The sequence below is a fragment of the Phoxinus phoxinus genome, assembly GCF_949152265.1.
Source record: "Phoxinus phoxinus genome assembly, chromosome: 8".
NCBI lineage: Eukaryota > Metazoa > Chordata > Actinopteri > Cypriniformes > Leuciscidae > Phoxinus > Phoxinus phoxinus.
The window spans coordinates 34,054,070-34,079,210 of NC_136883.1; the positions used below are offsets into that span (position 1 = coordinate 34,054,070).

The 25,141-nt window shown below is 36.2% G+C and overlaps 3 protein-coding genes across 17 annotated transcripts in view; 2 read left to right on the forward strand and 1 right to left on the reverse strand.

Annotated features, from left to right (window-relative positions):
* The window catches only part of plekha7a (pleckstrin homology domain containing, family A member 7a), a 101,129-nt gene extending 87,931 nt beyond the window's left edge, over positions 1 to 13,198 (forward strand). For all 14 annotated transcript variants that reach the window (XM_079620869.1, XM_079620876.1, XM_079620877.1 and 11 more), the window contains 14 exons: positions 458 to 526; positions 1,506 to 1,586; positions 1,674 to 1,823; positions 2,163 to 2,264; positions 3,650 to 3,758; positions 3,850 to 4,013; positions 4,103 to 4,288; positions 6,470 to 6,566; positions 6,693 to 6,778; positions 7,596 to 7,817; positions 10,470 to 10,625; positions 12,328 to 12,461; positions 12,540 to 12,682; positions 12,775 to 13,198. In XM_079620869.1, coding sequence (XP_079476995.1) covers positions 458 to 526; positions 1,506 to 1,586; positions 1,674 to 1,823; positions 2,163 to 2,264; positions 3,650 to 3,758; positions 3,850 to 4,013; positions 4,103 to 4,288; positions 6,470 to 6,566; positions 6,693 to 6,778; positions 7,596 to 7,817; positions 10,470 to 10,625; positions 12,328 to 12,461; positions 12,540 to 12,682; positions 12,775 to 12,797 — 1,722 coding nt within the window. In that variant the 3' untranslated portion in view covers positions 12,798 to 13,198. The remainder of the gene's footprint in view (positions 1 to 457; positions 527 to 1,505; positions 1,587 to 1,673; positions 1,824 to 2,162; positions 2,265 to 3,649; positions 3,759 to 3,849; positions 4,014 to 4,102; positions 4,289 to 6,469; positions 6,567 to 6,692; positions 6,779 to 7,595; positions 7,818 to 10,469; positions 10,626 to 12,327; positions 12,462 to 12,539; positions 12,683 to 12,774) is intronic.
* The window catches only part of cd81b (CD81 molecule b), a 123,544-nt gene that overhangs the window by 97,432 nt on the left and 971 nt on the right, over positions 1 to 25,141 (forward strand). Inside the window, exons 2-7 of one of the 2 annotated variants that reach the window (XM_079620885.1) lie at positions 17,396 to 17,463; positions 19,579 to 19,693; positions 23,141 to 23,238; positions 24,484 to 24,558; positions 24,654 to 24,767; positions 24,863 to 24,964. In XM_079620885.1, the coding sequence (XP_079477011.1) occupies positions 17,398 to 17,463; positions 19,579 to 19,693; positions 23,141 to 23,238; positions 24,484 to 24,558; positions 24,654 to 24,767; positions 24,863 to 24,964 (570 nt within the window). In that variant the 5' untranslated portion in view covers positions 17,396 to 17,397. Of the gene's footprint in view, positions 1 to 17,272; positions 17,464 to 19,578; positions 19,694 to 23,140; positions 23,239 to 24,483; positions 24,559 to 24,653; positions 24,768 to 24,862; positions 24,965 to 25,141 lie in introns of those variants that run through there. The other variant, XM_079620884.1, reaches the window with a different exon arrangement.
* On the reverse strand, positions 13,342 to 16,175 carry cUnh11orf58 (chromosome Un C11orf58 homolog). The gene is made up of 5 exons (XM_079620886.1): positions 15,826 to 16,175; positions 15,244 to 15,327; positions 15,074 to 15,134; positions 14,042 to 14,151; positions 13,342 to 13,917 (listed from the first exon to the last, which is right to left on the reverse strand). Exons 1-5 carry the CDS (start codon positions 15,880 to 15,882, stop codon positions 13,717 to 13,719), a joined length of 513 nt encoding a protein of 170 aa, XP_079477012.1. The 5' UTR covers positions 15,883 to 16,175; the 3' UTR covers positions 13,342 to 13,716.

The following is a 25,141-nucleotide window of genomic DNA, read 5'->3' on the forward strand; positions in this document are numbered from 1 at the left end:
ACTGTATTTTTGATCCAATAAATGCAGCCTTGGTTCTAAAATATCAAAAAATCTTACTGACCCCAAACTACAAAAACCATGACAACCAGTGGTATTATTAACAAAATCTGAGTTTCTCCCCAACACTGTCCAGTTCATCGTTGTCCAGAGCTTGGGTTTCTTTTATGAGTTTACCACGCAGCATTTTCTGTGGAGGCTTTATTTTAGACATTGCATTTATGTCCCAGAGCTGTGTTCTGTTGGCATGAAGATCGTGAGACACCATCCTGCCATTGTGCTTCCAGAAAGCTTCAGCTCCTGCATTAGAAATGAAGAATACCGTCTCAAAGCTTCTCACTGTGACTTTCAACAGTGTCCATTGTACAGTGCTGGTCTTGCTTCAATGTGTTTGTGAATAGATGTGCTTCTGTTTGTGGAGCACTAACACAAGGAGGCTTTTCTGTGAATTGTCTGATAGGTGAGTGGGACAGAGACTCTGAAAGGACGGCCGGCCAAGCCAGTGAAGGTGGCGGAAAGTGACATAGATGTGAGTATAGAGGACAAATCAGCGTCTTACTCATTAACTCTTTTCCCCGTCAGCATTTTTTTATTTTTTTTAAGTTGCCACTAACATCAGCATTTTAGATCATTTTCACAAAAATGTCATGGCCCCCAGAATATTTTGTTGTTTGAATATCTGAACATACAATTCTAGCTTCATGCCTTCTCATAACACTTGATGTGGGTAAGTTTCATAAAATTAGCTGTTAGCAATGTTTCTATTGCTTGTTTCTGCAGCTTCTTCGCTTGTTTTTGGATCTGGAGAGTAATATGGGGCAGTTGTGGCCTAATTGACCGTTCGCAAAGACCCGCCCCCCTTAGTTACTGTCGCTATGTCCGACAAGCTACGCCGCTCTCACACCACACCATGTTCTCACGCAGTGAAAAATACATCGCAGAGCAGAGAGGACACTGACAACACACTGACAGACAGGACAGACCAGCTTACTTTTCGGATACTTTTTTTATTAAACATATTAAACAAATTTGGTCATCTTTTTTAAAGAAATTTAAACAATAAATACCGTTTTGTGGCTCTTTAATGTGCCTGACAGATCGCTGTAGTCATCAGTTAAAGCTGCTCGTGAACCGATCATCTCTTGCTTCTAGTTCATTTATAGCATCAAATAAACATGAATGAACACCAGAAGGAAAGTTGTTTTAACCTTGGAAAGACGTCAGTACACTTTTTGAACATTCAAGTTCAAATCCTCCCATGTTAATCTACAGTCTTCTGACTGCTTTGTCGAAGAAAATGGCGGATGGCGAAGTATGATTGGTCAGATCAACTGTCAATCAAGCTCCCTGCGAAGGGTCAATTGTGGACTTGTAAATTCTGTCAATGGCGGGGAAAGAGTTAATTATCTACTATCCTGTGTTGCTATCCACAAAATAACATTGTTTTGCCTTATTTAGCTGTTTATCCTGGTCTGAACTGATCCATAAAGCTCTGTTTCCTTCTGCAGGTGACACTGAGTCGACTGTGTGAACATGACAAAATACTTCAAGAGCTCGAGTTCAGACTCAGTGGTCTTAAGGATGATAAGGTGAGGCAAAAAGAAAAGTGCAGCGTTTACTTTGGTCTTGTTGTTATAGATATGTCAGTATTCATATATTTTGCTCTTTCTTTCTAGGACAAGCTTGAGTCTGTCCTGGATGTGTCTCACCAGCAGATGGAGCAGTACAAGGATCAGCCAGCTCACGCTGAGAAGATCGCTTACCAGCAGCGACTCCTTCAAGAGGACCTGGTGCATATTCGAGCAGACATTTCTAGAGTGTCAACGGTAATGTGTGATGCAGATATGGTTTATCCTACTGCTCATAAAACATTCACTACAAGGCTTAAGAGATATAACCAGCTTAGCTGGAAAGGAACTCATGCTGACTAGCTCATTAATAGATTACTCATTAATTATTACTCATTAATAGATCAAATGTATTGACTCACAATTTAAATTTTGATCATTTTTAACAAAAGAGAAGTTGCATAGTGTAACTTTTTTACATTTAATCCTAATATTCATAATATTAATTTTAAAATTTCATAATATAATATTTATTTGCTGTAAATGTTTTGCTGGTATAGAAAAAGCTTTGATTTTTGCAATATTGGTATTGTTCAGGAGATGGAGAGAGCGTGGGACGACTACAGCAGACTGGAGCAGTCGGTTGAACAGCTGAGGGACGTCCTGCAGACCCAGATGAATCTCTGCACATCACCTCAGGTCTTTTCTGTCTTTTTCTCCATTTCTGTATCCTTTTTTATTTTCCTGACACATTTTGCTATCATGTTGTTCTCTCATATATTTGATTAGCTGTCTTAGATTTGAAAGAACTCGTTTGCAGGCACCTTTAGATAGATTCAGTGGTATTTTAGTATCACTAGCTAAGTTTCCATCCACTTGTCAATCGAATTATCTGAAGTTCGGTAAAAAAACTAATGCGAATAAAGCTGGTGAAAATGTGTTTCCATCTAACGGCTTTAAAGCGAATAAAAACCTGTGCGTAATGACGTCACATGCTGTTTTGCGATCAAATTGGTATATCGAATTGATTTGAGACATTTTAAGGTGTTTCCATTCATTTTCGCACTGAATCGCACAACATTCAAGCCAACATTTGCGAACAAAGTTTTGCTAGACAAAATGCAATTCATTATATATTCGGCAAATAACGTTTCCATCAGCATTTATCGCATAAGCCGTATATCGATCAAGATAAAATCCGATGAGACCGAACGTATTTCATTTGAGTCGATATGCATGAAATTCTATCGAATTTTACTGTTTCCATAAGGCATTTTTCATTCGATATCACTTAATTCGAATAAGAACGTGTGGATGGAAACATAGCTATTGATATACTATTATTTCTGTCAGGACCACTATCGTCAAATACGATTGACAATTGCATACAGTTAGGTGGTATGGTTCTGTTCTGGGCAAGAACTCGATGCGCTTCTTGCAGCCTAGCATGGATAAGAGCAGCAATAACTCCCCTTGGGGTAAACAGAACAGAACCAGCATGAATGTATTGCAGATATCATTAATTCAAGATTTTAAAGTACAATATAATTCGAGAATTTATTCTGATTCAAGGGGAATCCGAATGGCATACTGACTGACTGACTGGAGGAGCTGGGGAGGGAGGAGGGTAATTCGCTCCTGAGAAACGCGATAGCTGCTGATAATACTGAAGGAGCTTATATATGTATACAGTGATAGGCGTCGTAATCCTATAGGTAGATGTGGATCAGCTGAGAGTCAGCTGATGCGAGCTTGACTAATGTGACCTGCCAGAACTGACGCTACGCTTGGTAGTTTATTAATATTTTGAATTATATTTAATTTTCTGTTTTCATTTTAATTAGTTAAAGTTGTAGTCATTTTTATTAGTTTCTGTCTATAGTTTTTATAAAGTATTAGTTTTAAGTTTATTTAGTTTTAGTAATTCTAGTACTTTAACTTAAACTTAAAGTTTTTATACATTTTATTTAATTTCTGTTAATATTTATGTTTTTGTGGTTTTAGTTAACAATGATAACCCTGGCTAGAATGGAAATACGATATGAAGAAGAAATAAGATTGAATGTGTGTGTTTGTGTTCTCAGGAGAAAAATCAGTTGAGGAGGGAGCTCTGGAGGATAGAGGACGTGATGACTGGACTCAGCTCCACCAAAGAAACCTTCAAAATCACCATAGACTCGGTGAAGAACCCCGGTAAGAATGGACCAGTTAGACAAGGTTAATAAACATACTACAGAACTTCTTTTTAACCCTTGCTTGTGTGCTCATGTTTGTTTGTGTCCAGAGAGAAAACTTGTGCCTTCAGTGATAGAGTCAACAGTGCCTTCTCGGTGCATGACCCCATCTGCATTTGAGCTGCGGTCACCCCTACGCAGTCTTACCTCCAGTCCGTTATCACTACCCCTGGACAATGAAGATCTTCAGTATCCTCACCCTGTGCCAAAATGGGTTTGTGAGACTGAACTGTTCCTGAAACGACTGTACTGTAAGTTACGTTAGATACGGCTCTTGCTAAAGTGCATAATATTGGTTTTCAGGAAGAGGATGACGCTCCACCCAGACCACCTCTGCCTCTCAACTATGATGAGGACACACCGCCTGTTGTCCCGCCCCTACCTAGAGAAACATCGGTCATCAGACACACTTCTGTTCGCGGCCTCAAGAGACAGTCTGATGAGAGGAAACGGGACCGAGAGAGCAGCTACATTAACGGAGATTGCAGGGTAAATTGAACTCACTCGTTCATAAGTGTTATTGTTGTTTACTTAAACTATTAAAAGTCATTTTCTGTCATTTAAATAAAGCTGAAAACTCAACCTTGAAAAACATAAAGTAAAATTAGAAATGTTGCCTTAGCAACAACACAAATACAACATAAACAATATAATAGAATATAAATATTACTAAAATAACAGTGATTGTCATTCATCTCACCGAACTCCACATGTACAAAAAAGAAAACATTTTTTAGTTCAATAATGACAACTCTCTGAATAGTTTTATCATGTTTTTGAATATAACCATGTATTTGGTTTGGGCAGACTAGATCTTTTGCTGCTGCTGTTGGTTGTTTCTGCCGCTGCTGCAGAGCAAGTATGGACTTGCTAACGCTAATAGATACACAGACACACTGCTGTGAGCATGTAAGATGTGCTGCTGCTGCTGCTGGATAAATAGACCAGTGGCGATTTCTTTAAGACTGCAAGGGAAGCTCGGCTTCCCCTATAATGTCAACAATTAATGGTCAAATATATGTACTATTTTGTTAACATTTTATTGACTAAAAATGCTTTAGAACGCGTTCATCTCGAAGACGAGTTCGTTCAGAATCAGCAGCTGGTCAGCTGACTCGATTTCCTTTTTATTCATTGCCGTAGCGTCACAGTGCATTTTTCTGTTGAAGCCGAGCGTCCATTGACTTCAATGCGCTTCAATGGGGCTGCTTTGAACAGTTTTTTTCAGTGCTGCGAAACTAGACGGTCATTGGATAAATGCTGCGATTATGTCCCGCCCACGGACGGGCCCGGACTCCGAGCGTCTGCGTGGTGATTGGAGGGTCTGTCATCTCCTTTTGATTGACAGAATTTCTGTCCATAGCTGAAGCTATTCGAGCTCACGAGAAAAGTAAACTGAAAAACGCTTTTCTCACGCAGGGAAAAATCGCGAAGCAAAGAGGACACTGACACTGACAGACAACAAAGAGAAGGTTACTTTTGATAAGCAAATTCTCAGCTCTCCGATTCTGTAAATTGTATTACGAAATTCAAACAATAAATATTGCTTTAGAACTTGTAAATGTGACGTGACAGATCATCTCTCACTCTTTACAACTAGTAAATAATAAATAAACACGAATCAGCATGTTGAAAGATCCAGTACAACTTACCAAAATGTATATCCCTCATACTTAATATCGAGCAATCAGTGTTTTTCAACGCGGAAAGAAAAATGGCACAACGTTTAGGTTTAACCAGGGTTTAACGTACGTTACCTCAGGATCAAGAAAGCCATTTAATAACCATTGCACGGTAGTTGGCTAGAAAAATTAGCTACAGAGAGGAGTATTTTGCTAAATATGTGCACTGTATGACATCTTTATATTATATTTGTATTATATTTAATTTGAGATGTTATTTAACCTTTAATAATAATACCAGCTGACAGGGCTCTCTGTATGTTTACAGCATGTATGAGATTTTTTTTTTCTTGAAAAAAAAAATGAATGTAAGTTGGGCTAACGTTACCTAATATTTATCTAAATGAATCGATATTGAATCAAGATCCGAATCAAATCAAAAGAATACAATTAAATTGAAATGCAATAATAAAATCAGTAGCCTACAGTCATTGTACCATGTAAACATTGTAACATGTTTTTACTAAACTTAATAAAATTCTGTTTAATTACCTAATGTTTTGACAATCACGATACACATATTTTGATGGAAGTTTTGGACCATTTTTATGATGTAGGCCGAAAATGAGCTTCCCCTCTTTGAAAGACTAGCAGTCGCCACTGAAATAGACATACATAAATCAAATCCCGTAGCAGATCTAGGCAGGTGGAGCTGGGGGAGGTGGAGGGTTTCAGACGAACTGCAGGATTAGCTTACAGCAAACAATGAACCAGACTATTTAAATGTTGAGCAAGCAATCTCATTGGCTGCAGGATCAGCAGAGGCCAATCAGCATGTGACGTGCGGTAATGGTGTGATTGCTTGAAGATTGTGTGTAAAGGACCTGCACCCTCTAGAGATTCATGACTAAACTAGATATTTATTGAATAGTTGAATATCTTAAATAATTGCCTTTTACTTACCTTATACACAGCATCCATGTGACTATAACACTTTAGTCTTTACATTGTGATTGATTGCTCGCCATTTAAAATGTTTGGGCTATAGGTGGAACTGCGGTCCTACCTGAGTGAACCAGAGCTTCCTGGAAGTGGACAAGGAACAGACCAGGTGGACCCAGGCTACCTGACTCTCCAAAGAAGAGGTCAAATATTATTATAGATTTTGATCATTCAGGTTATTTCCAAGACACATTATGTTTAAAGGGATAAAATGGCATTTAATCAATGCCAGTGTACTTGAAAATAATGATATTTTTGTGATCACTTAGGTCTGTCAGGCTCCTCGTCCAGAATAAACCAGTACGGTGTGGCCTTCTGCTCACAGAGGAGAGGAGATTCAGTGTTATCCACAATGGTGAGCAACAGATTTCTGTAGAACCAACACACTTTTATTTATTCATTCATTCATTCATTCATTCATTCATTCATTCATTCATTCATTCATTCATTCATTCATTCATTCATTCATTCATTCATTCATTCATTCATTATAGTACAGATCAAATGCTTTTGAAAGAAGTCTCTCATGCTCATCAAGCCTGCATTTATTTGATCAAAAATTCAGAAAAAATATTCTGAAAAATTATTACAATTTAAAATTATGGTTTTCTATTTTAATATAATATAATTTATTTCTATGATGCAAAGCTGAATTTTCAGCATCATTACTCCAGTCTTCAGTGTCACATGATCCTTCAGAAATCATTCTAATATGATGATTTATTATCAATGTTGGAAACAGTTGTGCTGCTTCCAAACTTTTGACCGGTATTGTATTTATATATAATAAATTATGTAAGTGTATAAAATAATATTTAATGTTAATATTAATGTATATTTTTAATATTTATAAATTTATTTATATATTTACATATTAATTTATATATATATATAATTTATGAAATGTTATATTTTTATTTAAAATTATGATATTTTCATATTCAACATGTTGTTATAATCAAATTCCATCTAAATAACATTCAAAATGCTTGCACGTTTTTTAATGTGCAAAAATTTAAGGCGTGAATTTCGGACTCGGTGTGCAAGGGCCTTAAAGCAATGTAACGGTTATCCTTGTGCATTGTGGTACTTTTTCTAAATATTTGAAAAGGCCAGATGTAGAATTCTTCAGGCATCAGAATAAGTTCACACTTTTTTCCTGTCTCACGTAGGAGAGACCAAAGAGTGCCTTGGAGCGGCTGTGTTCGGGAGAGTCCCAGCCGGATCCGCAGCCTCAGAGAGCGAGGATGAGTGTGGAGGAGCAGCTGGAGAGAATGAAGAGGCACCAGAGAGCTTTAGTGCGCGAGCGCAAACGTAACTTGAGTCAGGGTGAGCGACAGCCCGTCGGCTCCCGCGGCGGCCCCACTCGACCCGTCAACTCTGACCCGGGATCCGTACGTTACTCCCTACCCAATAAACACAGGGACCCTCGCTATGGCTTTCCCCCAAAAGGCCACAAAACACAAAGCTAACATGCTAGCGCACGTTTTCCCCTGTGAACAAAGCACAGCTTCACACTAACAGGCCGTGGGTGGGACGGGGCCGTGCTGTGGGTGTGTTTAGGGATTGTGGACAGACACATGGACTGGCTTCTCCTGCACAGACTTGTGAATATTTGAACGTGAAGAGAGAAGGATAACACTTTCCCTGACTGCCTTTCTGATCTCTCATAATGGATTTTAGAACATTTTTATGCCTGTTTTCTCGAATGTTAATTCGCTAAATTATTTATTAAATAATCTGAATATATTTTCTGGAGAAATTTGTAAAGCTATATTTTGTATGAACATATTACGGTGGGAATTACTGACCCTGCTGCCTCGTCTTAACAACAAATTAATTCTTGTTGGTAATTCACTGGGTATGAAGGTATTTCTGTGTGCAATGACTCTTAATCCTCATCTCCTATAGAATAATAAATCAGTGAAGTGCCTCTTCTTTCTAACCCGAACATCCAGCTCCAGCTGAAACACTCTGAGAATGATTTCAAATGAAACTAACCAGTGCCTGCCCACTTTTTAAGCGGCTTTGGGTCCGGAAGTATTTTTCCCATTCATTTTTTGCCATAGGGATTTTTAAAGAATTATGAAGCATTGCGAATGACATAATCACATTAAAAATGATGGATATAGTATATATAAAACTATTGATTTAAAGATGCTGATTATATATATAGAAACAACATATTTTATATTTTGTACAATCTATATATATATATGAATTCTGCTGTTTAATACAATTCGTTCAAAAATACATTGAAATAACCTGGGCTGATGGCTTCAACAAAAGCATTTGATTAACAACATCATAGCTCGCCGTAGGTTTGTCCTGAACGGTTATATACGTTATTGTTAAAAATCAGTTCCCCTATGGAGAAAATGAATGGGATTTTTACTTCCGGAGCCGACTGTTGAACTCTATTGCCCAAATAGACATTGCTGATGAGCTTGCACTCATTTAGTCAATTGCTTTTTTTTTGCTAATTGCTAATGGTAGGAAATTAGCAAGCATTAGTCGGTGGGTCAGAAAGAGAGTTTGGCCCAATCAAACTCTTAACCTTTCAATTTACTGTAATCCGAGTAATCAGCCGGAGCTGACTGATATTTGGGTTTTCTTTGCTCAAAATCACCTTTGTCTTTTTTGAATCATGGTGCATCCAAATGTATTTGTGTTGCTCACTTGCTCTAAACTACCGGTATGTCTCTGACTGACTTTTCATTTAATTTTCATGATTACTTCGATCACATTTTTTCATTCAATCACATTTCCCAATTGCATTTGGGAAATACTTTTACAATCAAGCACTTAATTCAATTGAAAACCAACGCAATACTCGGCTCACAAATATTCGTGAGTCATGCCGCCCACTGATTCATGGGACAATTGACACAATTCAGACGTTATTTATGAAGATTTTTATAACTGATATCATACTAACACTGATTTTAGTTTGGCCAACTCAATGATAATAGAAAAAGTTCACTCGCTTCTCTATAAATGATGCTGCTAATGAGAAGGGTTACTAACCCTAACCTTTGAGTTACTAACCCTAGTTTCAAACTAACCAACTTGACATAATGATCAATTAATACAACTTTCCTCTAAAAACCATGAAAATCCCCAATACATTAATGCCTCTGTAGATATTTGGCTGAATTTTCTTATTTGAAGACTCCATGAAATCAAAATCGCAGTTTGTCTGTTAGCTTTAAGGCCATCTATATATTAGTGTACCGTTCAATTTGACTTTCAGCCCAAATGTACGATCTACAGGACAGAAGACTGCACTCATCATGGCGTTTCATGGGGTCTTTAACCACACCAGCACCTTCATCGCTGTTAGCCTGTTTGTCAGAAGAAAAAAAAACATTAAATCACAACTAAACTGTGATAGCAGTGAGAAATTAATGTACATCAATCCACCAACGTCTGAATTTTGAGGTTTGCACTAAAGGCACAAATAAAAAAAGTTGTCTAAATGCCTTGTTTTTCATTGCAGTTAACCGACAGCCGAGTTGTAGGTGGTATCCTCTGAGTTGTTCAGTAGGAATGAATGGATGGTTTTGCATGATCGTTTAATGGTTCATGTTGGTTGTCAGCTGGTATGCATGGTTAGGTGTGTTCAACTAAAGTTCTTCAGCATGTTGTAATTTTGGTGATGGGTTTGATTCGTAACAGTGACACAATTGTCTAATGCCTGTTAGTAAATAACTGTTTTTCCCTCTTATTTTCCTGTCTCTTCAGGCTTAAATGTAAGTGCAGGAGAACTACAAAAGCATACAAATGGCTGCCAGACAGACTTTAGTTACTCTCGTTCGAGTTTCCACAAACTGTTAACTACACACATTACAAAAAGCTTGTTCGGATCTGCCAACCATTTATAATTTCACAATTTATATCAGCTCCCTTGTCACCTTGTGATATGGCAGAGATATTGTGTGTCTGACCCATTTTAGGGTTTAAATCCAGTATCAAGGCTCATTTCCAGAGGAATTGTGTAGTGTGTGTTGCCTAAATATTGTATATTGTTGTCTTTGCCCTAGTAGGGATGGGAAAAAGTCATTGATTTGCAGCGACCGAAACAGAGCTTACTCTCCAAATCTCAGCGGCCGGCATCAGATGAATGGCTGACGGTTGAGGCTCGGCCAATGAGCGAACAGGAGCTGGAGCATGTGGACTTTGAGTTCGATCTTACCCAGGAGGTACAGTCACATTTTAGTGATGTTTGCATCCAATTCAAATTCACCTGATTCAAGCAGTTCAATCCTTCCCTGCTGGATTTAACGCTGTGTAGAGCCTGACTTTAAAAAGTTTGCATGTGTTTTTTGTTGTGTATCATATGTGATGGATCAGGCTTTGTGGCTGATATAATAGGAATACAACGCTCATACTCAATGAGGAAAACACTGTAATTGTATTCAGACACCCAAACTAAGTAAGAATATGTATTCTGGTGCATTTGCTGATATTTATGATATTTGTTCAAAAATTAAGATAAAATTCTGATAACTTGTAATGCAAATCAACAAGATCTTTATAACAGTATAGCAGACTACTTGCATAAAATGCTTATAAATATCAGTTATCACTCTATAAATCTAAGCATTTAAATTCTAAGACATATTATTGGAAGATATAGAGTCTATACCTTCCAATAATATGTCTTAGAAAGATGACATTGAAATGCTTAGATTTATGATCTATCATAGATCTATTCTATAGTTTAATTGTGGCGGCAAAACATATAATGCAATGCTGATGATTCAGAGATTTCCAAATAAATGTTCCTCAAAAGCCTGATGTATCATATATTTGATATATTTTAACATTATTAAAAAAAATATGTATAGGTAATCAAGTAACTGAGTTTCTTGAGTCCAGTAAGTGTTTGGTTTGAAATATTACTAAGTTATTTGTACATTTACTTTATAAAAATAAGTACAAAATTTCACTGGAAAAGACACGTGAACCCTGACCTGAAGGAGGACGATTTTTGTATTATATACTACAAGACATTTTATTTGCTAAAACAGTATAAACTATCAGAAGATTGTGTATAACGGGTTTGTAAATGAAGGTTTATATATGTGATATGTGAAATAAAATCCCTAATCCGCCCTAAAAATTACTGAGTTACTTTTTATGGAAAGTAATTACGTTACTTTTGCATTACTTTTTCTCACCTGGGCTGGGCTTGCATATTTGTCTTTTAATAACAATAAAAATTAAAGTTTTGGCAAATGTAAAGGCCCTTTCACACCATAAGTGAAATGAATAAGCCTCGGGCTGAAGGAAATGCAAATCCACATCTGTACAGTAGAGGGCGCCGCTCAAACAAACCTTTTCAGCTGTGATGCCTTTCTGAATTGCAGAAGAAAAAAAGTCAGCACTTTTACTCCAGCAATAAAATCAAACATAAATGTGATGTATATCTAAAGTCATGTTTGCTTATTAGCATGGTTGAATTGGATCATCGAAGGTCGGCAGCAAAGACAGCGGTTAATAAAGTGAGATTAAATACATAATGTATACCTTTAACATTTAATCATTGAAGGTTTGTGTAATATTCGGAGTTTGCGTTTGCCTGTTCTTATTCATTTTGAGGAATTCTGAATCTTGTGCAAGTGAGAAGAATAAATGCATGTTCACATTTAATCCAGATCTACAATAACCATCATGTTCACACACACAACGCCTCCGCACTCACTCCTGATTTCTCTCAACATGAGGACAGGAGAGCTGTCAGTCAATAAATGGGAAAACAAACTTGCATCACTTGATTTAAAAAAGTATCTTAGATGTCAATTTAAAAGTAATGTGTTACTTTACTAGTCACTTGAAAAAAGTAATCTGATTACACAATTTATATGCATTATAACTTATACGCCCCCTGTCCCGCCTCAGCTGTCCACACCACAGAAGGTGCCCATCCCAAAGCGACTCATGGACGTGGAGTCCGATGAAGAGCTGACTCCAGAAGAGAAGGAGGTTCGTTCTCGCACCGTAGCGAAGATTAAAAGCCTTCTGTCTAAGTCGAGGTACGCTGGAAAAATAAGACACAAACATGCAAATGGACCATGTGCTTAGATGTTGAGTCTCCCGTTGTGACATTTCAGCGTGAAGTCTACGGGACAGTCCGTGGATGCAGAGCAGGTGGATTTCACTGAGCTGGATAATGCTCTTCAGCATCAGGAGAGGATCATGAGCGTTCCTCGAGCTCTCGCCACAGAGGCCTCCATCAAGAGGAAGCGGATCATAGGTGAGATCTGCCGTCGCTGGGAATATTCAACATTTTATCATACACAATACTGTCCTGACATTTTAAAGTAACTTTAATGTTTTGTTTTGCAGCCAAAGCCATGTCAGAGTGCTAAATTGTGTTGAGAAGCATCCTTGGGAATCCAAAGAAGTTTTTTTTTTTACCAAATATTTATAATTCACATTCTATCATTCAGGTTCTCTGATGTTCAGAACGTTTTATATGTTTTTATTCATTTTACTGGTAAATGCCAGCTACGGTTTCAATATTCTAACATCGAAAATGGTTTATTTTGCATGACATTTTGTTCAAATGTAATTGTGACTTAAGGTACTTAATTGTTAGCTGTGTTATGTTTTTTTAATACTATTAAAAGTACTTTAGTACAAATACTTGCAGTGTTTCCATTCTGCAAAACTCAAGAAAACTGTCATCTTCCATGTTATCTGAGTCATCATTAAAAATCATAATTTTTATACTTTGAAAGACAAGAGAGCTCATGCTCTAAATAAAGTATGTCACAAAGTTATTACACTTTTTACATGTCCCATTTCATCCTTTTACAACAGCAGTTCCAGAGACACCATTATTCAACTTCTAAATTGTCTCTGGTTATGTTTCCTAGTTTAACAAGAACATTTAGTCTTGTGTGTGTGTGTGTATATATATATATACGTGTAAAGTTGTATAATCACAATCACAGAATAATTTTTTTTCTTTATTGATATTCACACATTGACTTAATACACACAATGGACATTTTGTCTGCAACTGTATCAGTTTCATGATAACCTCCACATCCTCGTGTTTGTATGAAATTTCAAGGGCTGAGTAGACAGACCGGATTTCCTTTCTTGTAGGAATTATTTCTTTCATTTGTAGAGAAGAAGCAGTTCTCAACAAGTTCATGCTACTCAAAATAACATGGCACAGACGTAATTAAAAATCCATTTTAAAGGTGCTCTCACTCAATCAATTACTGGAACATTTTAGGAGATCAAGAAATTGAAAAAAGAAAAAAAGAAAAAAGCCATTTATGTGGCTTTTACAAATGCCATTTTAAAAGTTTTTTTCTTGTCCTCTGAGTCTGTGTGCTCCTCCTGTTTCTTGAGCTCTGTGTTAGAAGGTGTTTTCTCTTCCTTGAGTGGTTCTGATGGTTGTTCACTGGGCTTTTCTGAACTGTCCGACTTCTCTGGCACAGCAGCGCTCGGACTCGCAGCGGGGGGGTCATCGGGCTGTGAAGAGGAATCACAGCAGTTCACAACAAAACATTTGCTCACATTCTGCAATTCCCAATATGAAAATCTCAAGTATCAACATTATTTCACACTTTCACAGCTTATAAGAGAGTGCTCGGACCTCACTAAAGCCCAGGCCGCAGTGTCTCCTGTTTCTCCCTGACATCTTCCCATCCAGACCCTGTTGGTACTGGTGTTCAAGCTCTGCGTTAATCTTCTGATCCTCTGACCCTACAGACACACAAACAAATAATAACGATAAAAGGCCATCATACTTGTCAGTATTTACCCATATACATTTTTATTGCTATATCAGCATCAAAACAAAAATGACAAAAAATATACCATTTATATATAGTAGAACATTTGAAATGAATCAAAAAAAGTTCATCAAAGTTGTCCTAATTGGTATTGTTCAAAATTCATGTGTAACTTTAATGAAAGGTTTTGATCCACTTCAAATGTTGACTACTGTGTGTATATATAATATACTGTATCACACACACCTATGTATATTCATTTCTGTATATTAACTGCATATTCATATTCAAAGCAAAATTGGCTATATATATAGTTTGATGGCTTATTTTTTTTCCACTTTTGCTTTGATATTGATATAGATTTTAATGATTTATTTTTCTTGCTATAATTTTAGAATTTTTCTATTCAAAGAATGATAAAAAATACACACACATGTATACATATATTACTCATTAATCATCATTATATATATAATGTGTGTATTTTATACCATTTTTGCTTTAATGCTGATGATATAGCATCAAATAGAAACATAGCATTGATAGAATTTCAAGCATTTTCGCATAACAATAAAATGTCTCCCTCATGGTTTGTTTCACACAGCGTATATCAATAAGAGACAGGAATAAGGTAGTTGTTTTATATTTTACAAGCGTACACTGCATTGTAACGTAGTCCTATGTGCACAGTAAATGACAGAACATTACCGGTGGTTGGTTTAAAGGTCAGAGCATGTTCTCTAAAGCTGCACTGTAGGGAAAAGGATATGTGGCGTTAGGATGTCATCTGAACCAGTCCCCATAAAACCGGGGATTTTGAAGTGTCTCATCCAACACAATAGGAGACCGCAACCACTTTCCAGCAACCCTTCACTTCCACCCTAGAGACTCACCGCTGCGGAAATGGGACGTTGACTTGTGATCCCCAATAACAAGGCGTCCAGTGTGCTCTTTCTGTCAATGCATGAAAACATTTGAAGCAAGAATGTGTGATGTTCATGTTTGAATTAGTTAATAATTGTTTGAAACAGTTGAGATGATTTGATAACAGAAAGAAATGTACCTTTCCTGCTCCCATCAGCCTCAAAAACTTCTGCTTCCTTTCGTCTGTCCCTAAATCTGCTGATGTCCATTTTGTGGATCCTGTCTTCATTAACAGGTTAAAACAGATTCAGTTGATTCATTAATGTTATAGCAAAGCCCTTAAAAATTAGTTATAATAATAAAATAAAGGTTTTTCTTTATATATATATATATATATATATATATATATATATATATATATATAATTAAATATATATATATATATATATATATATATATATATAATTAAATATATATATATATATATATAATTAATATATATATATAATTAAAATCGCGTTTATCTATGAATCCAGAAAACATCACTTGGAACTGAATTAGCTACAGTAGTTATGCAAAATTAGTTATAGCCAAAGCATAATAAAGTACCAAAAAGGCAAATAATACACTATTAAGATGCATGTGTAACTCCTTTGGCACACGACTAACATTTAAAAATACTTGCAACCCACTGCTAACAATCTGCTAACATTTCTGGTACACCAAAATGCCAGATCTCCTGAAGTTAATTCAAAAATACATGATGATGGAAATCACATACTTCATCTGGAGATGCGGGTCGTTTTGTGCCTTTACATTTTTCGTCTGAAGAACTCATTATCAAAGGTTTTGAACAACAGTGGTCAAATCAACCACTGCCTGTCTGCTTCACCGTTTAACTAGCATAGCAGCTAGCAGCTATCGAGAACCTGCGCGCAATGCATCTTGGAAGTTGTAGTTACAACGACGCACAATCGAGTCTACCAGGCTATAAATAACTTTTAACCTATTGTTTTGTTTGTTTGTTTTCAACAAACCAATTGACCATATACATTATATAGACAGACAGCATAGTTGAAACCTAGGTGATTTTTGGTCTTCAAAAATATGAGCTGAAGACTTTTTTTGTGTAACTTAGCCCATACGAGCATGCGACTTGTATGCAATTCACTATTTGATGCAAGATTAAAATCCACCATAAACATGTCCTTAAAGCAATCCTTTAAAGTCTCAATGTATTTTTATTGTAAAATTAATGACAGATAAAAAATAAAAAATAAAAACGGAAAAAACTAAATATATATTAACTTTTTAATCAAAATAAATTAACATCATCATCTCAAAACAATAAAAACATCCGATTTTTTAACTTAACTGCACATATATGCCAACAACAAAATAAAGTTGACGTGTAAAACGGAATTTCCACATCAGGGTTATTACAGTGCTACAAAACAGTGTGTGTGTGTGTGTGTGTGTGTGTGTGTGTGTGTGTGTGTGTGTGTGTGTGTGTGTGTGTGTGTGTGTCTCCCCCTTGTCTCTATTTTTTTTGCGTGGGTTCAGATGGGTTTTTATTAATACGGTGTATACTTTTTTATACTGCGAAAGAAATGGAAGTGAAATGTGACAACATGCCCCATCGGTACATTTTAACATGACCATGACAGCTTAAAATGTTATCTTATCTAATAAAAAACATATACAAGACAAACTCAAATATTTTTTCAATTAAATACAATTATTAACTTTTTTTTTAAATCATTTTAATTGTTGTAAAGGAGGTTACTTTTTTTAATTAAATTTTTTTTAAAGAAGTATAGGCCTAAACAGTAGGCTAAATGTTGCAAACAACAGATTAAATAGGGGTTCGCTCTTATGGAGAATAGAGACTAGATTATATACAAATGATCAAATAAATAGAGAATATGTTATTCATTATAATGTAAATTATATACAAAAGAGCCAGTTTGTACCAACTGGTGTGAATTTATATTCGTTATGCATTGTCGTTTAATCAATTAAAACAAGGTTTTTATATTTATGTAAATTTGGGGCTGAGTTTGGCACGGGACACATACTCTCTCTCTCTCTCTCTCTCTCTCTCTCTCTCTCTCTCTCTCTCTCTCTCTCTCTCTCTCTCTCTCTCTCTCTCTCTCTCTCTCTCTCTCTCTCTCTCTCTTCTGCCTCAGTGCGTTTATATAAACACATGAGCTCGTGGTGGATAGTCTAGTCTCAGAGATCCTGTCTGCCTGCACTTCCACTCAAATCCATCTGTGGAACAGAGACTGACCCTCATCTTCCTCATCTTCCTCCAGACCAGCATCATTTCAGCTCCTGCTTCGACGATCAAACCATGGCTGTTACCGGCTGCTCTCAGTGCATCAAATATATGCTTTTCTTCTTAAACTTCATTTTCTGGGTAAGTTTGCTTGTTTACCAATATTATTTGTTAGTGTCCCTTGTACTAGCTACTATTGAAAAAGTCTAAAGTAATCCTATAGCTAACAAAAACACCTTCAAGTAAGACCTTTTTGCTAATGTTCCCATGATAAAGTTATGACAACGTTATTTCTGAATGTTCTCTGTCCAGTTTTTACACTTTGGGAACGTTACTTTTAAATGTTCTCTGCAGTTTATAAAACAAGTAAAACGTTCAACTAAAACATTTTTAGAAAAAAAGGTTGTAAACAATATTTAGCTAAGTAATGTTTTGAGAGCATGATTAAATACTTTTTAACTTTGGACAAAGAACGTTTGTCCATAGAGAACCTTTACCATTAGGTTGAATGTTTTCTGAAGTTTCTAAAACAAGTAGCCTAGAAGCTAAAATAAAAAATAGAAATAAAAATAAAAATAAAAATACCATAAGGTTGTAGCCAAAGTTCTGAGAATTTTCCCAGTTAGCTTTATCATAAAAAAGAAAAAAGAAAAGGTATTTTATGTTATTATACATTTATATCATACTGATATTTGTTATTACTAATATAATGTAAAATACTATATATAAACAAACTTGTAGCCTAATTTTGATTGTTCCTGAGTTAAACTAATCCAAAGGTCCTGATTTAAGTCAAGTCTTCAGAGCAGAAAAGCAAAAAAGTTCTGACTCTAAACAATCGTCCTGCCTGAAGATTAGATGTTTTTTTCATAATTCTTTGTTGTTTTATGTCCTGTCTGATTTCTGCAATACGTCACTGACTGGATTTGAGATCTAAATTCAAAGATGAAAATTTATTTCATCGTCGCCCTCATGTCGTTCCAAACCTGTATGACTTCTTTGGAGCACAAAATGAGATATTTTGAAGAATATCCATGCTGCTGTTTCACAGAATCAAAATAATGTCCAAACAGGAAAAGGAAAAAAAAAATAGTCTTTGAGTTTAAGGACATTTAAAACAAATACCTGTACATTAACTGGACTAAACAATAACTGCATGTCATGTCATAGACAATTTGGTGTTTGCATGCATCATATTTTGTTAAAGCATAGTTTATTTTACATCTCACAGTTAGTTAAATAGTGTAGTCAGAGTTTGTCTTGTGTTCCTAGACACGAAGAAAATGTGTGTCCCTCCAGAGAGCCTCCTGTAGGATGAGGGTTAGCTGTGGTTTTGCTGTATTTTTACACTCTCTATAATTATGTCCATGTGCTTTAGGGACATGAATACACCTTAAAAGAACTGAAGCAAATATGAAAGAGAGAATCACAGGCACATGAGTTGTTTTTAGTAAATGTAGTTGATAATAATGGTCTCTGTGTGTGTGTGTGTGTGTGTGTGTGTGTGTGTGTGTGTGTGTGTGTGTGTGTGTGTGTGTGTGTGTGTGTGTGTGTGTGTGTGTGTGTGTGTGTGTGTGTGTGTGTGTGTGTGTGTGACTGCGATAACTAAATATGCTACGATAGCAAACAATGATATCATACAGAGTAAAACTAATTATGCGTATTGAGAAATGTCAAATTAGCATTTAGCAGCAAGACAAACATTTTGGAATAACATTCATTACTGGAAATAAATGATGTTTACCACATTCTGAGTTGTTTAAAAACCAAAACTAAAAATCACGTAATTTTCTGACTCATCTTAATAAAAGTCTACTTCCCAATGCTAAATTCATGTTTTCATCCAAGACCTTCAGCTTTCATCATGAGAATGATGTTGTGTGATATCACATCCACAGCGCCAATCCCATACTCTCTCGAGATGCGTATTGTTTCCTGTCATTGTACTTTACATGCTGCCAACACAAAAATATATCTGCCTGACTTCCACAATTCTCTGAGTGAAGCTGTCGCATCCTGAATTACAGAAAAAAAAGAAAGCGAGGGTATCACAGCAGAGCGGACTGAGGAGGACCCCCACCCGTTCACATGTTTCTTCCCCAAATGCAGGAAGAAACGACCTCTGGAATGACCTACGGGAAAATAATTGAAACAAACATTTCTGGGCGATGACGATCTGCAGGATTTCAATATTTAAATAGTGAATATGTTCTGAAAAGCGCTCTGTTTTTCTCTTTGGTATTCTCTTCTTTTTAGCTGGCTGGTGGAGTGATTCTGGGTGTAGCTCTGTGGCTTCGCCATGACAGTCAGACCAGTAACCTCCTAATGCTCCAGTTTGAAGGAACTCAAGCACCAGGAACCTTTTATATCAGTAAGTGACTTCCGCTCACACACCAACAGCTGTTTTATCCCTTAAATAGGTTCAGATAAGAATCGTGTTGTTCGTTCTAAATTTGGGTCTTTATTTACCTATGTTTTATTATTGTATATAATCCTGTACAATGTTGTTAAAATTAAGGAGCAGAATATTTTTAATTATCATTATAAATTATTATTCAGTTCACAACAAAAAAGGACAAAACAGAGATGCAGAACAACTGAAGGACACATACAGCATAAATAAACAGGAAATGCATTGAAACTATATAAACGTGCATATGTCCTTTTGATTTTAATGAACGACGTGGAGGAAAAGAACCAATGTTATTGATGTTTCAAAGGACAAAAATTACGGTTATTTTGAATTACGGTCAGTTACGGCATTCTGCCTGCTTTAAATCAGACACAGAGATCAAGTAGTGCAGTAAGATTACATATATTTGAGTTAATAAATTATAGCATTTATTTGAATTAATTATTGAGAGAGAAAGAATGATGAGAGATGCGTGTGTGAATTACCTGCGTCTGTTCAGCGTATCTCTATTAACAAACTCTATTAACGTGCGTGTGTGTGTGTGTGTGTGTGTGTGTGTGTGTGTGTGTGTGTGTGTGTGTGTGCGTGCGTGCGTGCGTGCGTGTGTTTCAATGAAAACAGCGTATTAATATGGAACGGTGACTGGATTTTAATGCACACAATCCAGCCAATATTCCATAAAAAAATACGAATAGTCAAATTTGATTTCATTGCGACTTTGCATGATCAGGAAGCCTTTGCACTATTAACTTTGAGAAACAATTACTCCTGAAATAGAGGTGCATCTCCTCAAAAGATGGAAGGAAGAGGGAAGCAGGGTCTAAGCTGGACTTTGACAGGGTCACTAAATCACTTCGTGTGTACGTGTCTGTTTAAACAGCATCAGCGCATTATCATTGCATAAGAGCTTTGATTCTGATATTCATGTAGTCAGATGGAGTCATGTTGTCATTCCTGTATTTTCTTTAATAACACTTTATTGGACTGTTTTCACATGAAGTCAGTGATTCTACAGACACACCCACAGGGTGTTTTAAAAGAACCAGGGGAAGACTAAAAGTGACCACAGGGCGTGTTTATACTCCACCCGTATGTGCACACACACACACACACACACTCGCGTTTACACACTTAACCACAGCAGATGCACACAGAGTTCAGTGGCACAAGGTCAGCTTGTTGTGGGCACTAGCATAGAGTTAGCGGCCATTCATTTTTGGGTTGCCTCTCTCCACTCAGCATAAGTACATGTAGGAGCAAGAGCTCCGCCTGTTCCTTTTTATAGCAGCAACAACCTTTTCTGATTAAAGAAGTTTAAAGGGTTGTTGGTCTGGCCCACCCAGAGAAAGAAGAGAGAGATGAAGAGCTCTTCTCCCACTGCTACTGAACATCCATGTAATTGAAAAAGCCCTGCTCATGTGCCCGTTACACCACAAATTAGAATGAGCAGTGCTTGGGTTCGCTCAAGTGCCGGTTAAACAACCCTAAAAATATGTTCAAGCCCGGCCGCCCCAGCAAATCATTACAGCTTCGAGAGAAATCTGGCTGGAGAATACTCTAAAATCCCTAAATATAAGTTTTAAACAGAGAGTGGAGCTTGAGCAGCAGTGTGTTTTGAGCAATGAAAGAGAATATACTTGTTTCATATAAAAGAGGATGTATGATACAAGTATACATTATAGGCCTACACAATCTTTTTATGACTAAAACATATCTTGAAACACAAATGAAGATCTTTTTGATGAAATCTGAGAGCTTTCTGTCCTGTCCCTCCATTGACAGCTACGCAACTACCACTTTGATGCTTCAAAAAGTTCATAAAGAGATAGTAAAAATAAAAGAGATAGTAAAAATAATCCATGAATTGAGCGGATTAGTCAAAATTTTCTGAAGAGACGTGATCACTTTATATGATGAACAGATTTAATTTAGGCTTTTATTCACATATAAACATTCATCAACTTACACATCTGTCGTGGTAAACAGAAGCTCAAGCATGTTCGCTTGACGTGCGAGAACCAATGATGTTCATTCTCGCGCATCAAGCTGGTTCGGTTGAGCTTCTGTTTATGTTCGCTGATCAATGTTTATATGTGAATAAAAGACTCGATTAATCTGTTTCATCATATAAAGCGATCGAGTCTCTTCAGAAACTAAACCACTCAATTCATATCAGTGATGCGCGGGTCAATGTATAAACAACCCGCACCCGACCGACGTTTTCAACTAACCGCCCGCAACTCAGACCGCAAAAAAAAAGAAAGAAAATATTGTACCCGACCCGCTTCCTGACCCGCGTTTTTTAAAGTAGCTATGGTAAATGTTCATCGCCTCATGGGCCATAGACGGAGGAACTAGCGGTGCGCATTTTTCAGAATGCTATATGATATAGCCTAGTGTTTTGTAATAAAGGCTTGATTTATTCATTTATTTCGTTTCATTTTCTTAACAATTAAGATGCTGCATGTGTTTATCCAGTCTAATCGAAGTGTGCGTCTCTCCCCTGACTTATCCTATCTATATAAATTTAAACTATAACACATTTTCATTCAATTGCAATTAACATTAAGTTAAGTCTCTAAAAACATTACATTCAGTTTGCACTTAAGCATTAGGACTGTGGAGTATACTAAAGTGAATATTTTTCAAAAGGGAAGCCAGAAACGTGTTTTTTTTTTCTAACATACTGAATATTAAACAGTGCGGGCGTTGCCAGTTTAATTCTTTGGTTTAGAAAAAACTCCCTAAACTTTAGTATGAGCAGGAATAATAATGATACATTTACAGAGATGTTCTCCGTGTGTTTTCAGATGCTCTTGTGTGAGTCTAAGCAAATCTGGCTCTGTTATGCGGAAGTTTCCTGTTTAGACTAGATCTTCCTATGCCTGTTTATAGCTTGTATGGTAACATGCTCCTTTACCTATAAATCTGAGCGTGAGATTTTCTCGCTCTCTCTGTTTCTGCAGTGTTTAAAGCTACTGTTATGGTACTGTTAGTCAGACAGGAAAATACTCCGCTTTTTTGTTTTTGTTTTTGCCTCTGAATTCCACAGACATAAAAAAGAGAAATAGACTTTACCAGCTCAACATTGAGTTACAGTTAGTCCATTATTTTATTTATCATTATTTATTTTATCTATCATTTGGATGAATACTATATACTCACATACAGTCATTTTAAATGCATTCACATCACAAAGAGGTTTTAAATTTGAGGTAATGTTCAACACAGCTGCACACATGCCATCTAGTGGCAAAATATTGCATTAGCCAGTTACAAAATCACAATACCTGTTCATAAATATGATGAGGTCCTATAGAAACTGTGAACATGTGCAATTAATGTGAATCTCTAAATGTTTGATGTGAGGATCATATACATACATGATCTGTGTTGCTCTTCCAGGTGTGTATGTCCTCATAGCGATTGGAGCTGTAATGATGTTTGTGGGGTTCCTCGGCTGCTATGGAGCTATTCAGGAATCTCAATGTCTCTTAGGAACGGTGGGTTTTACTCAACTCGTCTCATACTGTTCATTCTCCATGCCTTTAATAGATTTACCATTCATCTACAAAAGACCTTTACAAGAGCTACGGTTTAATGACTCAAAACCATTGCATTTTTGCATCAATTGTTCCCCAAATTTCACCAGACTCTTGTACACTTTACTTTTGCATGATTTATTACTTTAGAAAAGAATTTACTTAAATGCAAAATGAATATAATGTTTTTGGACACTTAACTGTATTGCAGTTAAACTAAAATGTAGAACACATTACAATAAGGTTTCATTTGTTATCATTATAGTTAACTACATTAGTTAATATGAACTAACAATGAACAATACTTCAACAGCATTTATTAATTTATTAATAATATTACTATTTTATCAAAAGTTGTATCTGTAATACCATGGTTAACACTAGTAAATGCACTGTGAATTAACATAAACAGAAATATTTTTAATACCGAACATTAACAAAGGCTATGCAAGAAATAAATGTTGTAAGAATATATTGCTCATTGTTAACAAATGAGACCTTATTGTAAAGTGTTACCAAAATGTGTTACAATTAATATGAAATGCAATTAGCTGAATTTTAGAGGTCTGTGAAACCAGGGGTATATGTATAATTCATAATTATTCATAATTCTTGTCTTTGAAATACGGTTAAATTGTAGTGCTGAAAGTACTGACACAAATGTATGTCATTCCTATCGATACTTGTACATCACATAATTCAATTAATTTGTAATTACACATTTGTTATGATAATGTTGCAATTTAGTACATTTATTTTAAAGTATTTTATCTTAATATCAAATAACACTGCAGTAAAAAATTAAATCAAGTCCTTTACATGTGCTTCATTATGGTAGGCAAAAATGTTTAAAGTGTAGCCTACTTCTTTAAAGCACAACTAATATGATACTACTGTATATTAAAACATAATAATTCAAATTGTACCTAAAATGTAAACGTAAAACTATTAATTTTACATTATGACGAAGTGCACTATTTAAAAGTCATGAAAGCGTAAACTTAAACTTAAGTAAACTTAACTAAGCGGCCATTTGCAAGTTACATATTTTTAAGATTTAAAGTACACTACAAGTACACATTCAATACAATTATGACTGTTTGTTTAGTCATAATGTTTTAATGATTTTTAAAGGGAAAACTACACAGTCATACCTTCCTATTCCAGTACTTCTTCATCACACATTTTTATCTTTTTCTCCCTCAGTTCTTCACGTGTTTAGTGATGCTCTTCGCCTGTGAGGTGGCAGCAGGAATATGGGGCTTTATTAACAGGGACACAGTATGTCTACACACACACATATACACTCAAAGAGTCTGTCTGTATGTAAAGACCTTCATTTTGAGAGCGTCACTCTCCTCTTTCTGTCCGTCCAGATCTCCACTGAGCTCATTAACTTCTATGATACTGCATACATTAAAGCTGTGGATCCTGTGGAGACGACATCCAAACAAGCAGCTGCCAAAGTCCTGGAGGTCTTCCATAACACAGTGAGTTTCCAAAATCAGTTCTCTCATCAAAACTCCTCTGCTTTTGCCAGTTAATAATCCCTATCCTACTTTTTTCACACTCTCCCAATATCTAGCTTGAGTGCTGTGGTAAAGGGGATGAAAATGCACTTTTCACAGCTGTCCAGGCCTCTCTGTGTCCCAAGAAGACCAACCCAGTCGACCTGCTCCTCTCTCAGGTATATGTTGTATAGTGTCAACAAAAAACACGCCATTTTGTATATAACACATATTTATATGGTAAAACAACATCTAAACATTTGACCAGTGTGGCTCACACAATGACAAAAACACTTTTTATTTTGGTGGCCGATTTACTACACATTGACTAGGTTTTGAAGCATGAATTAAATATT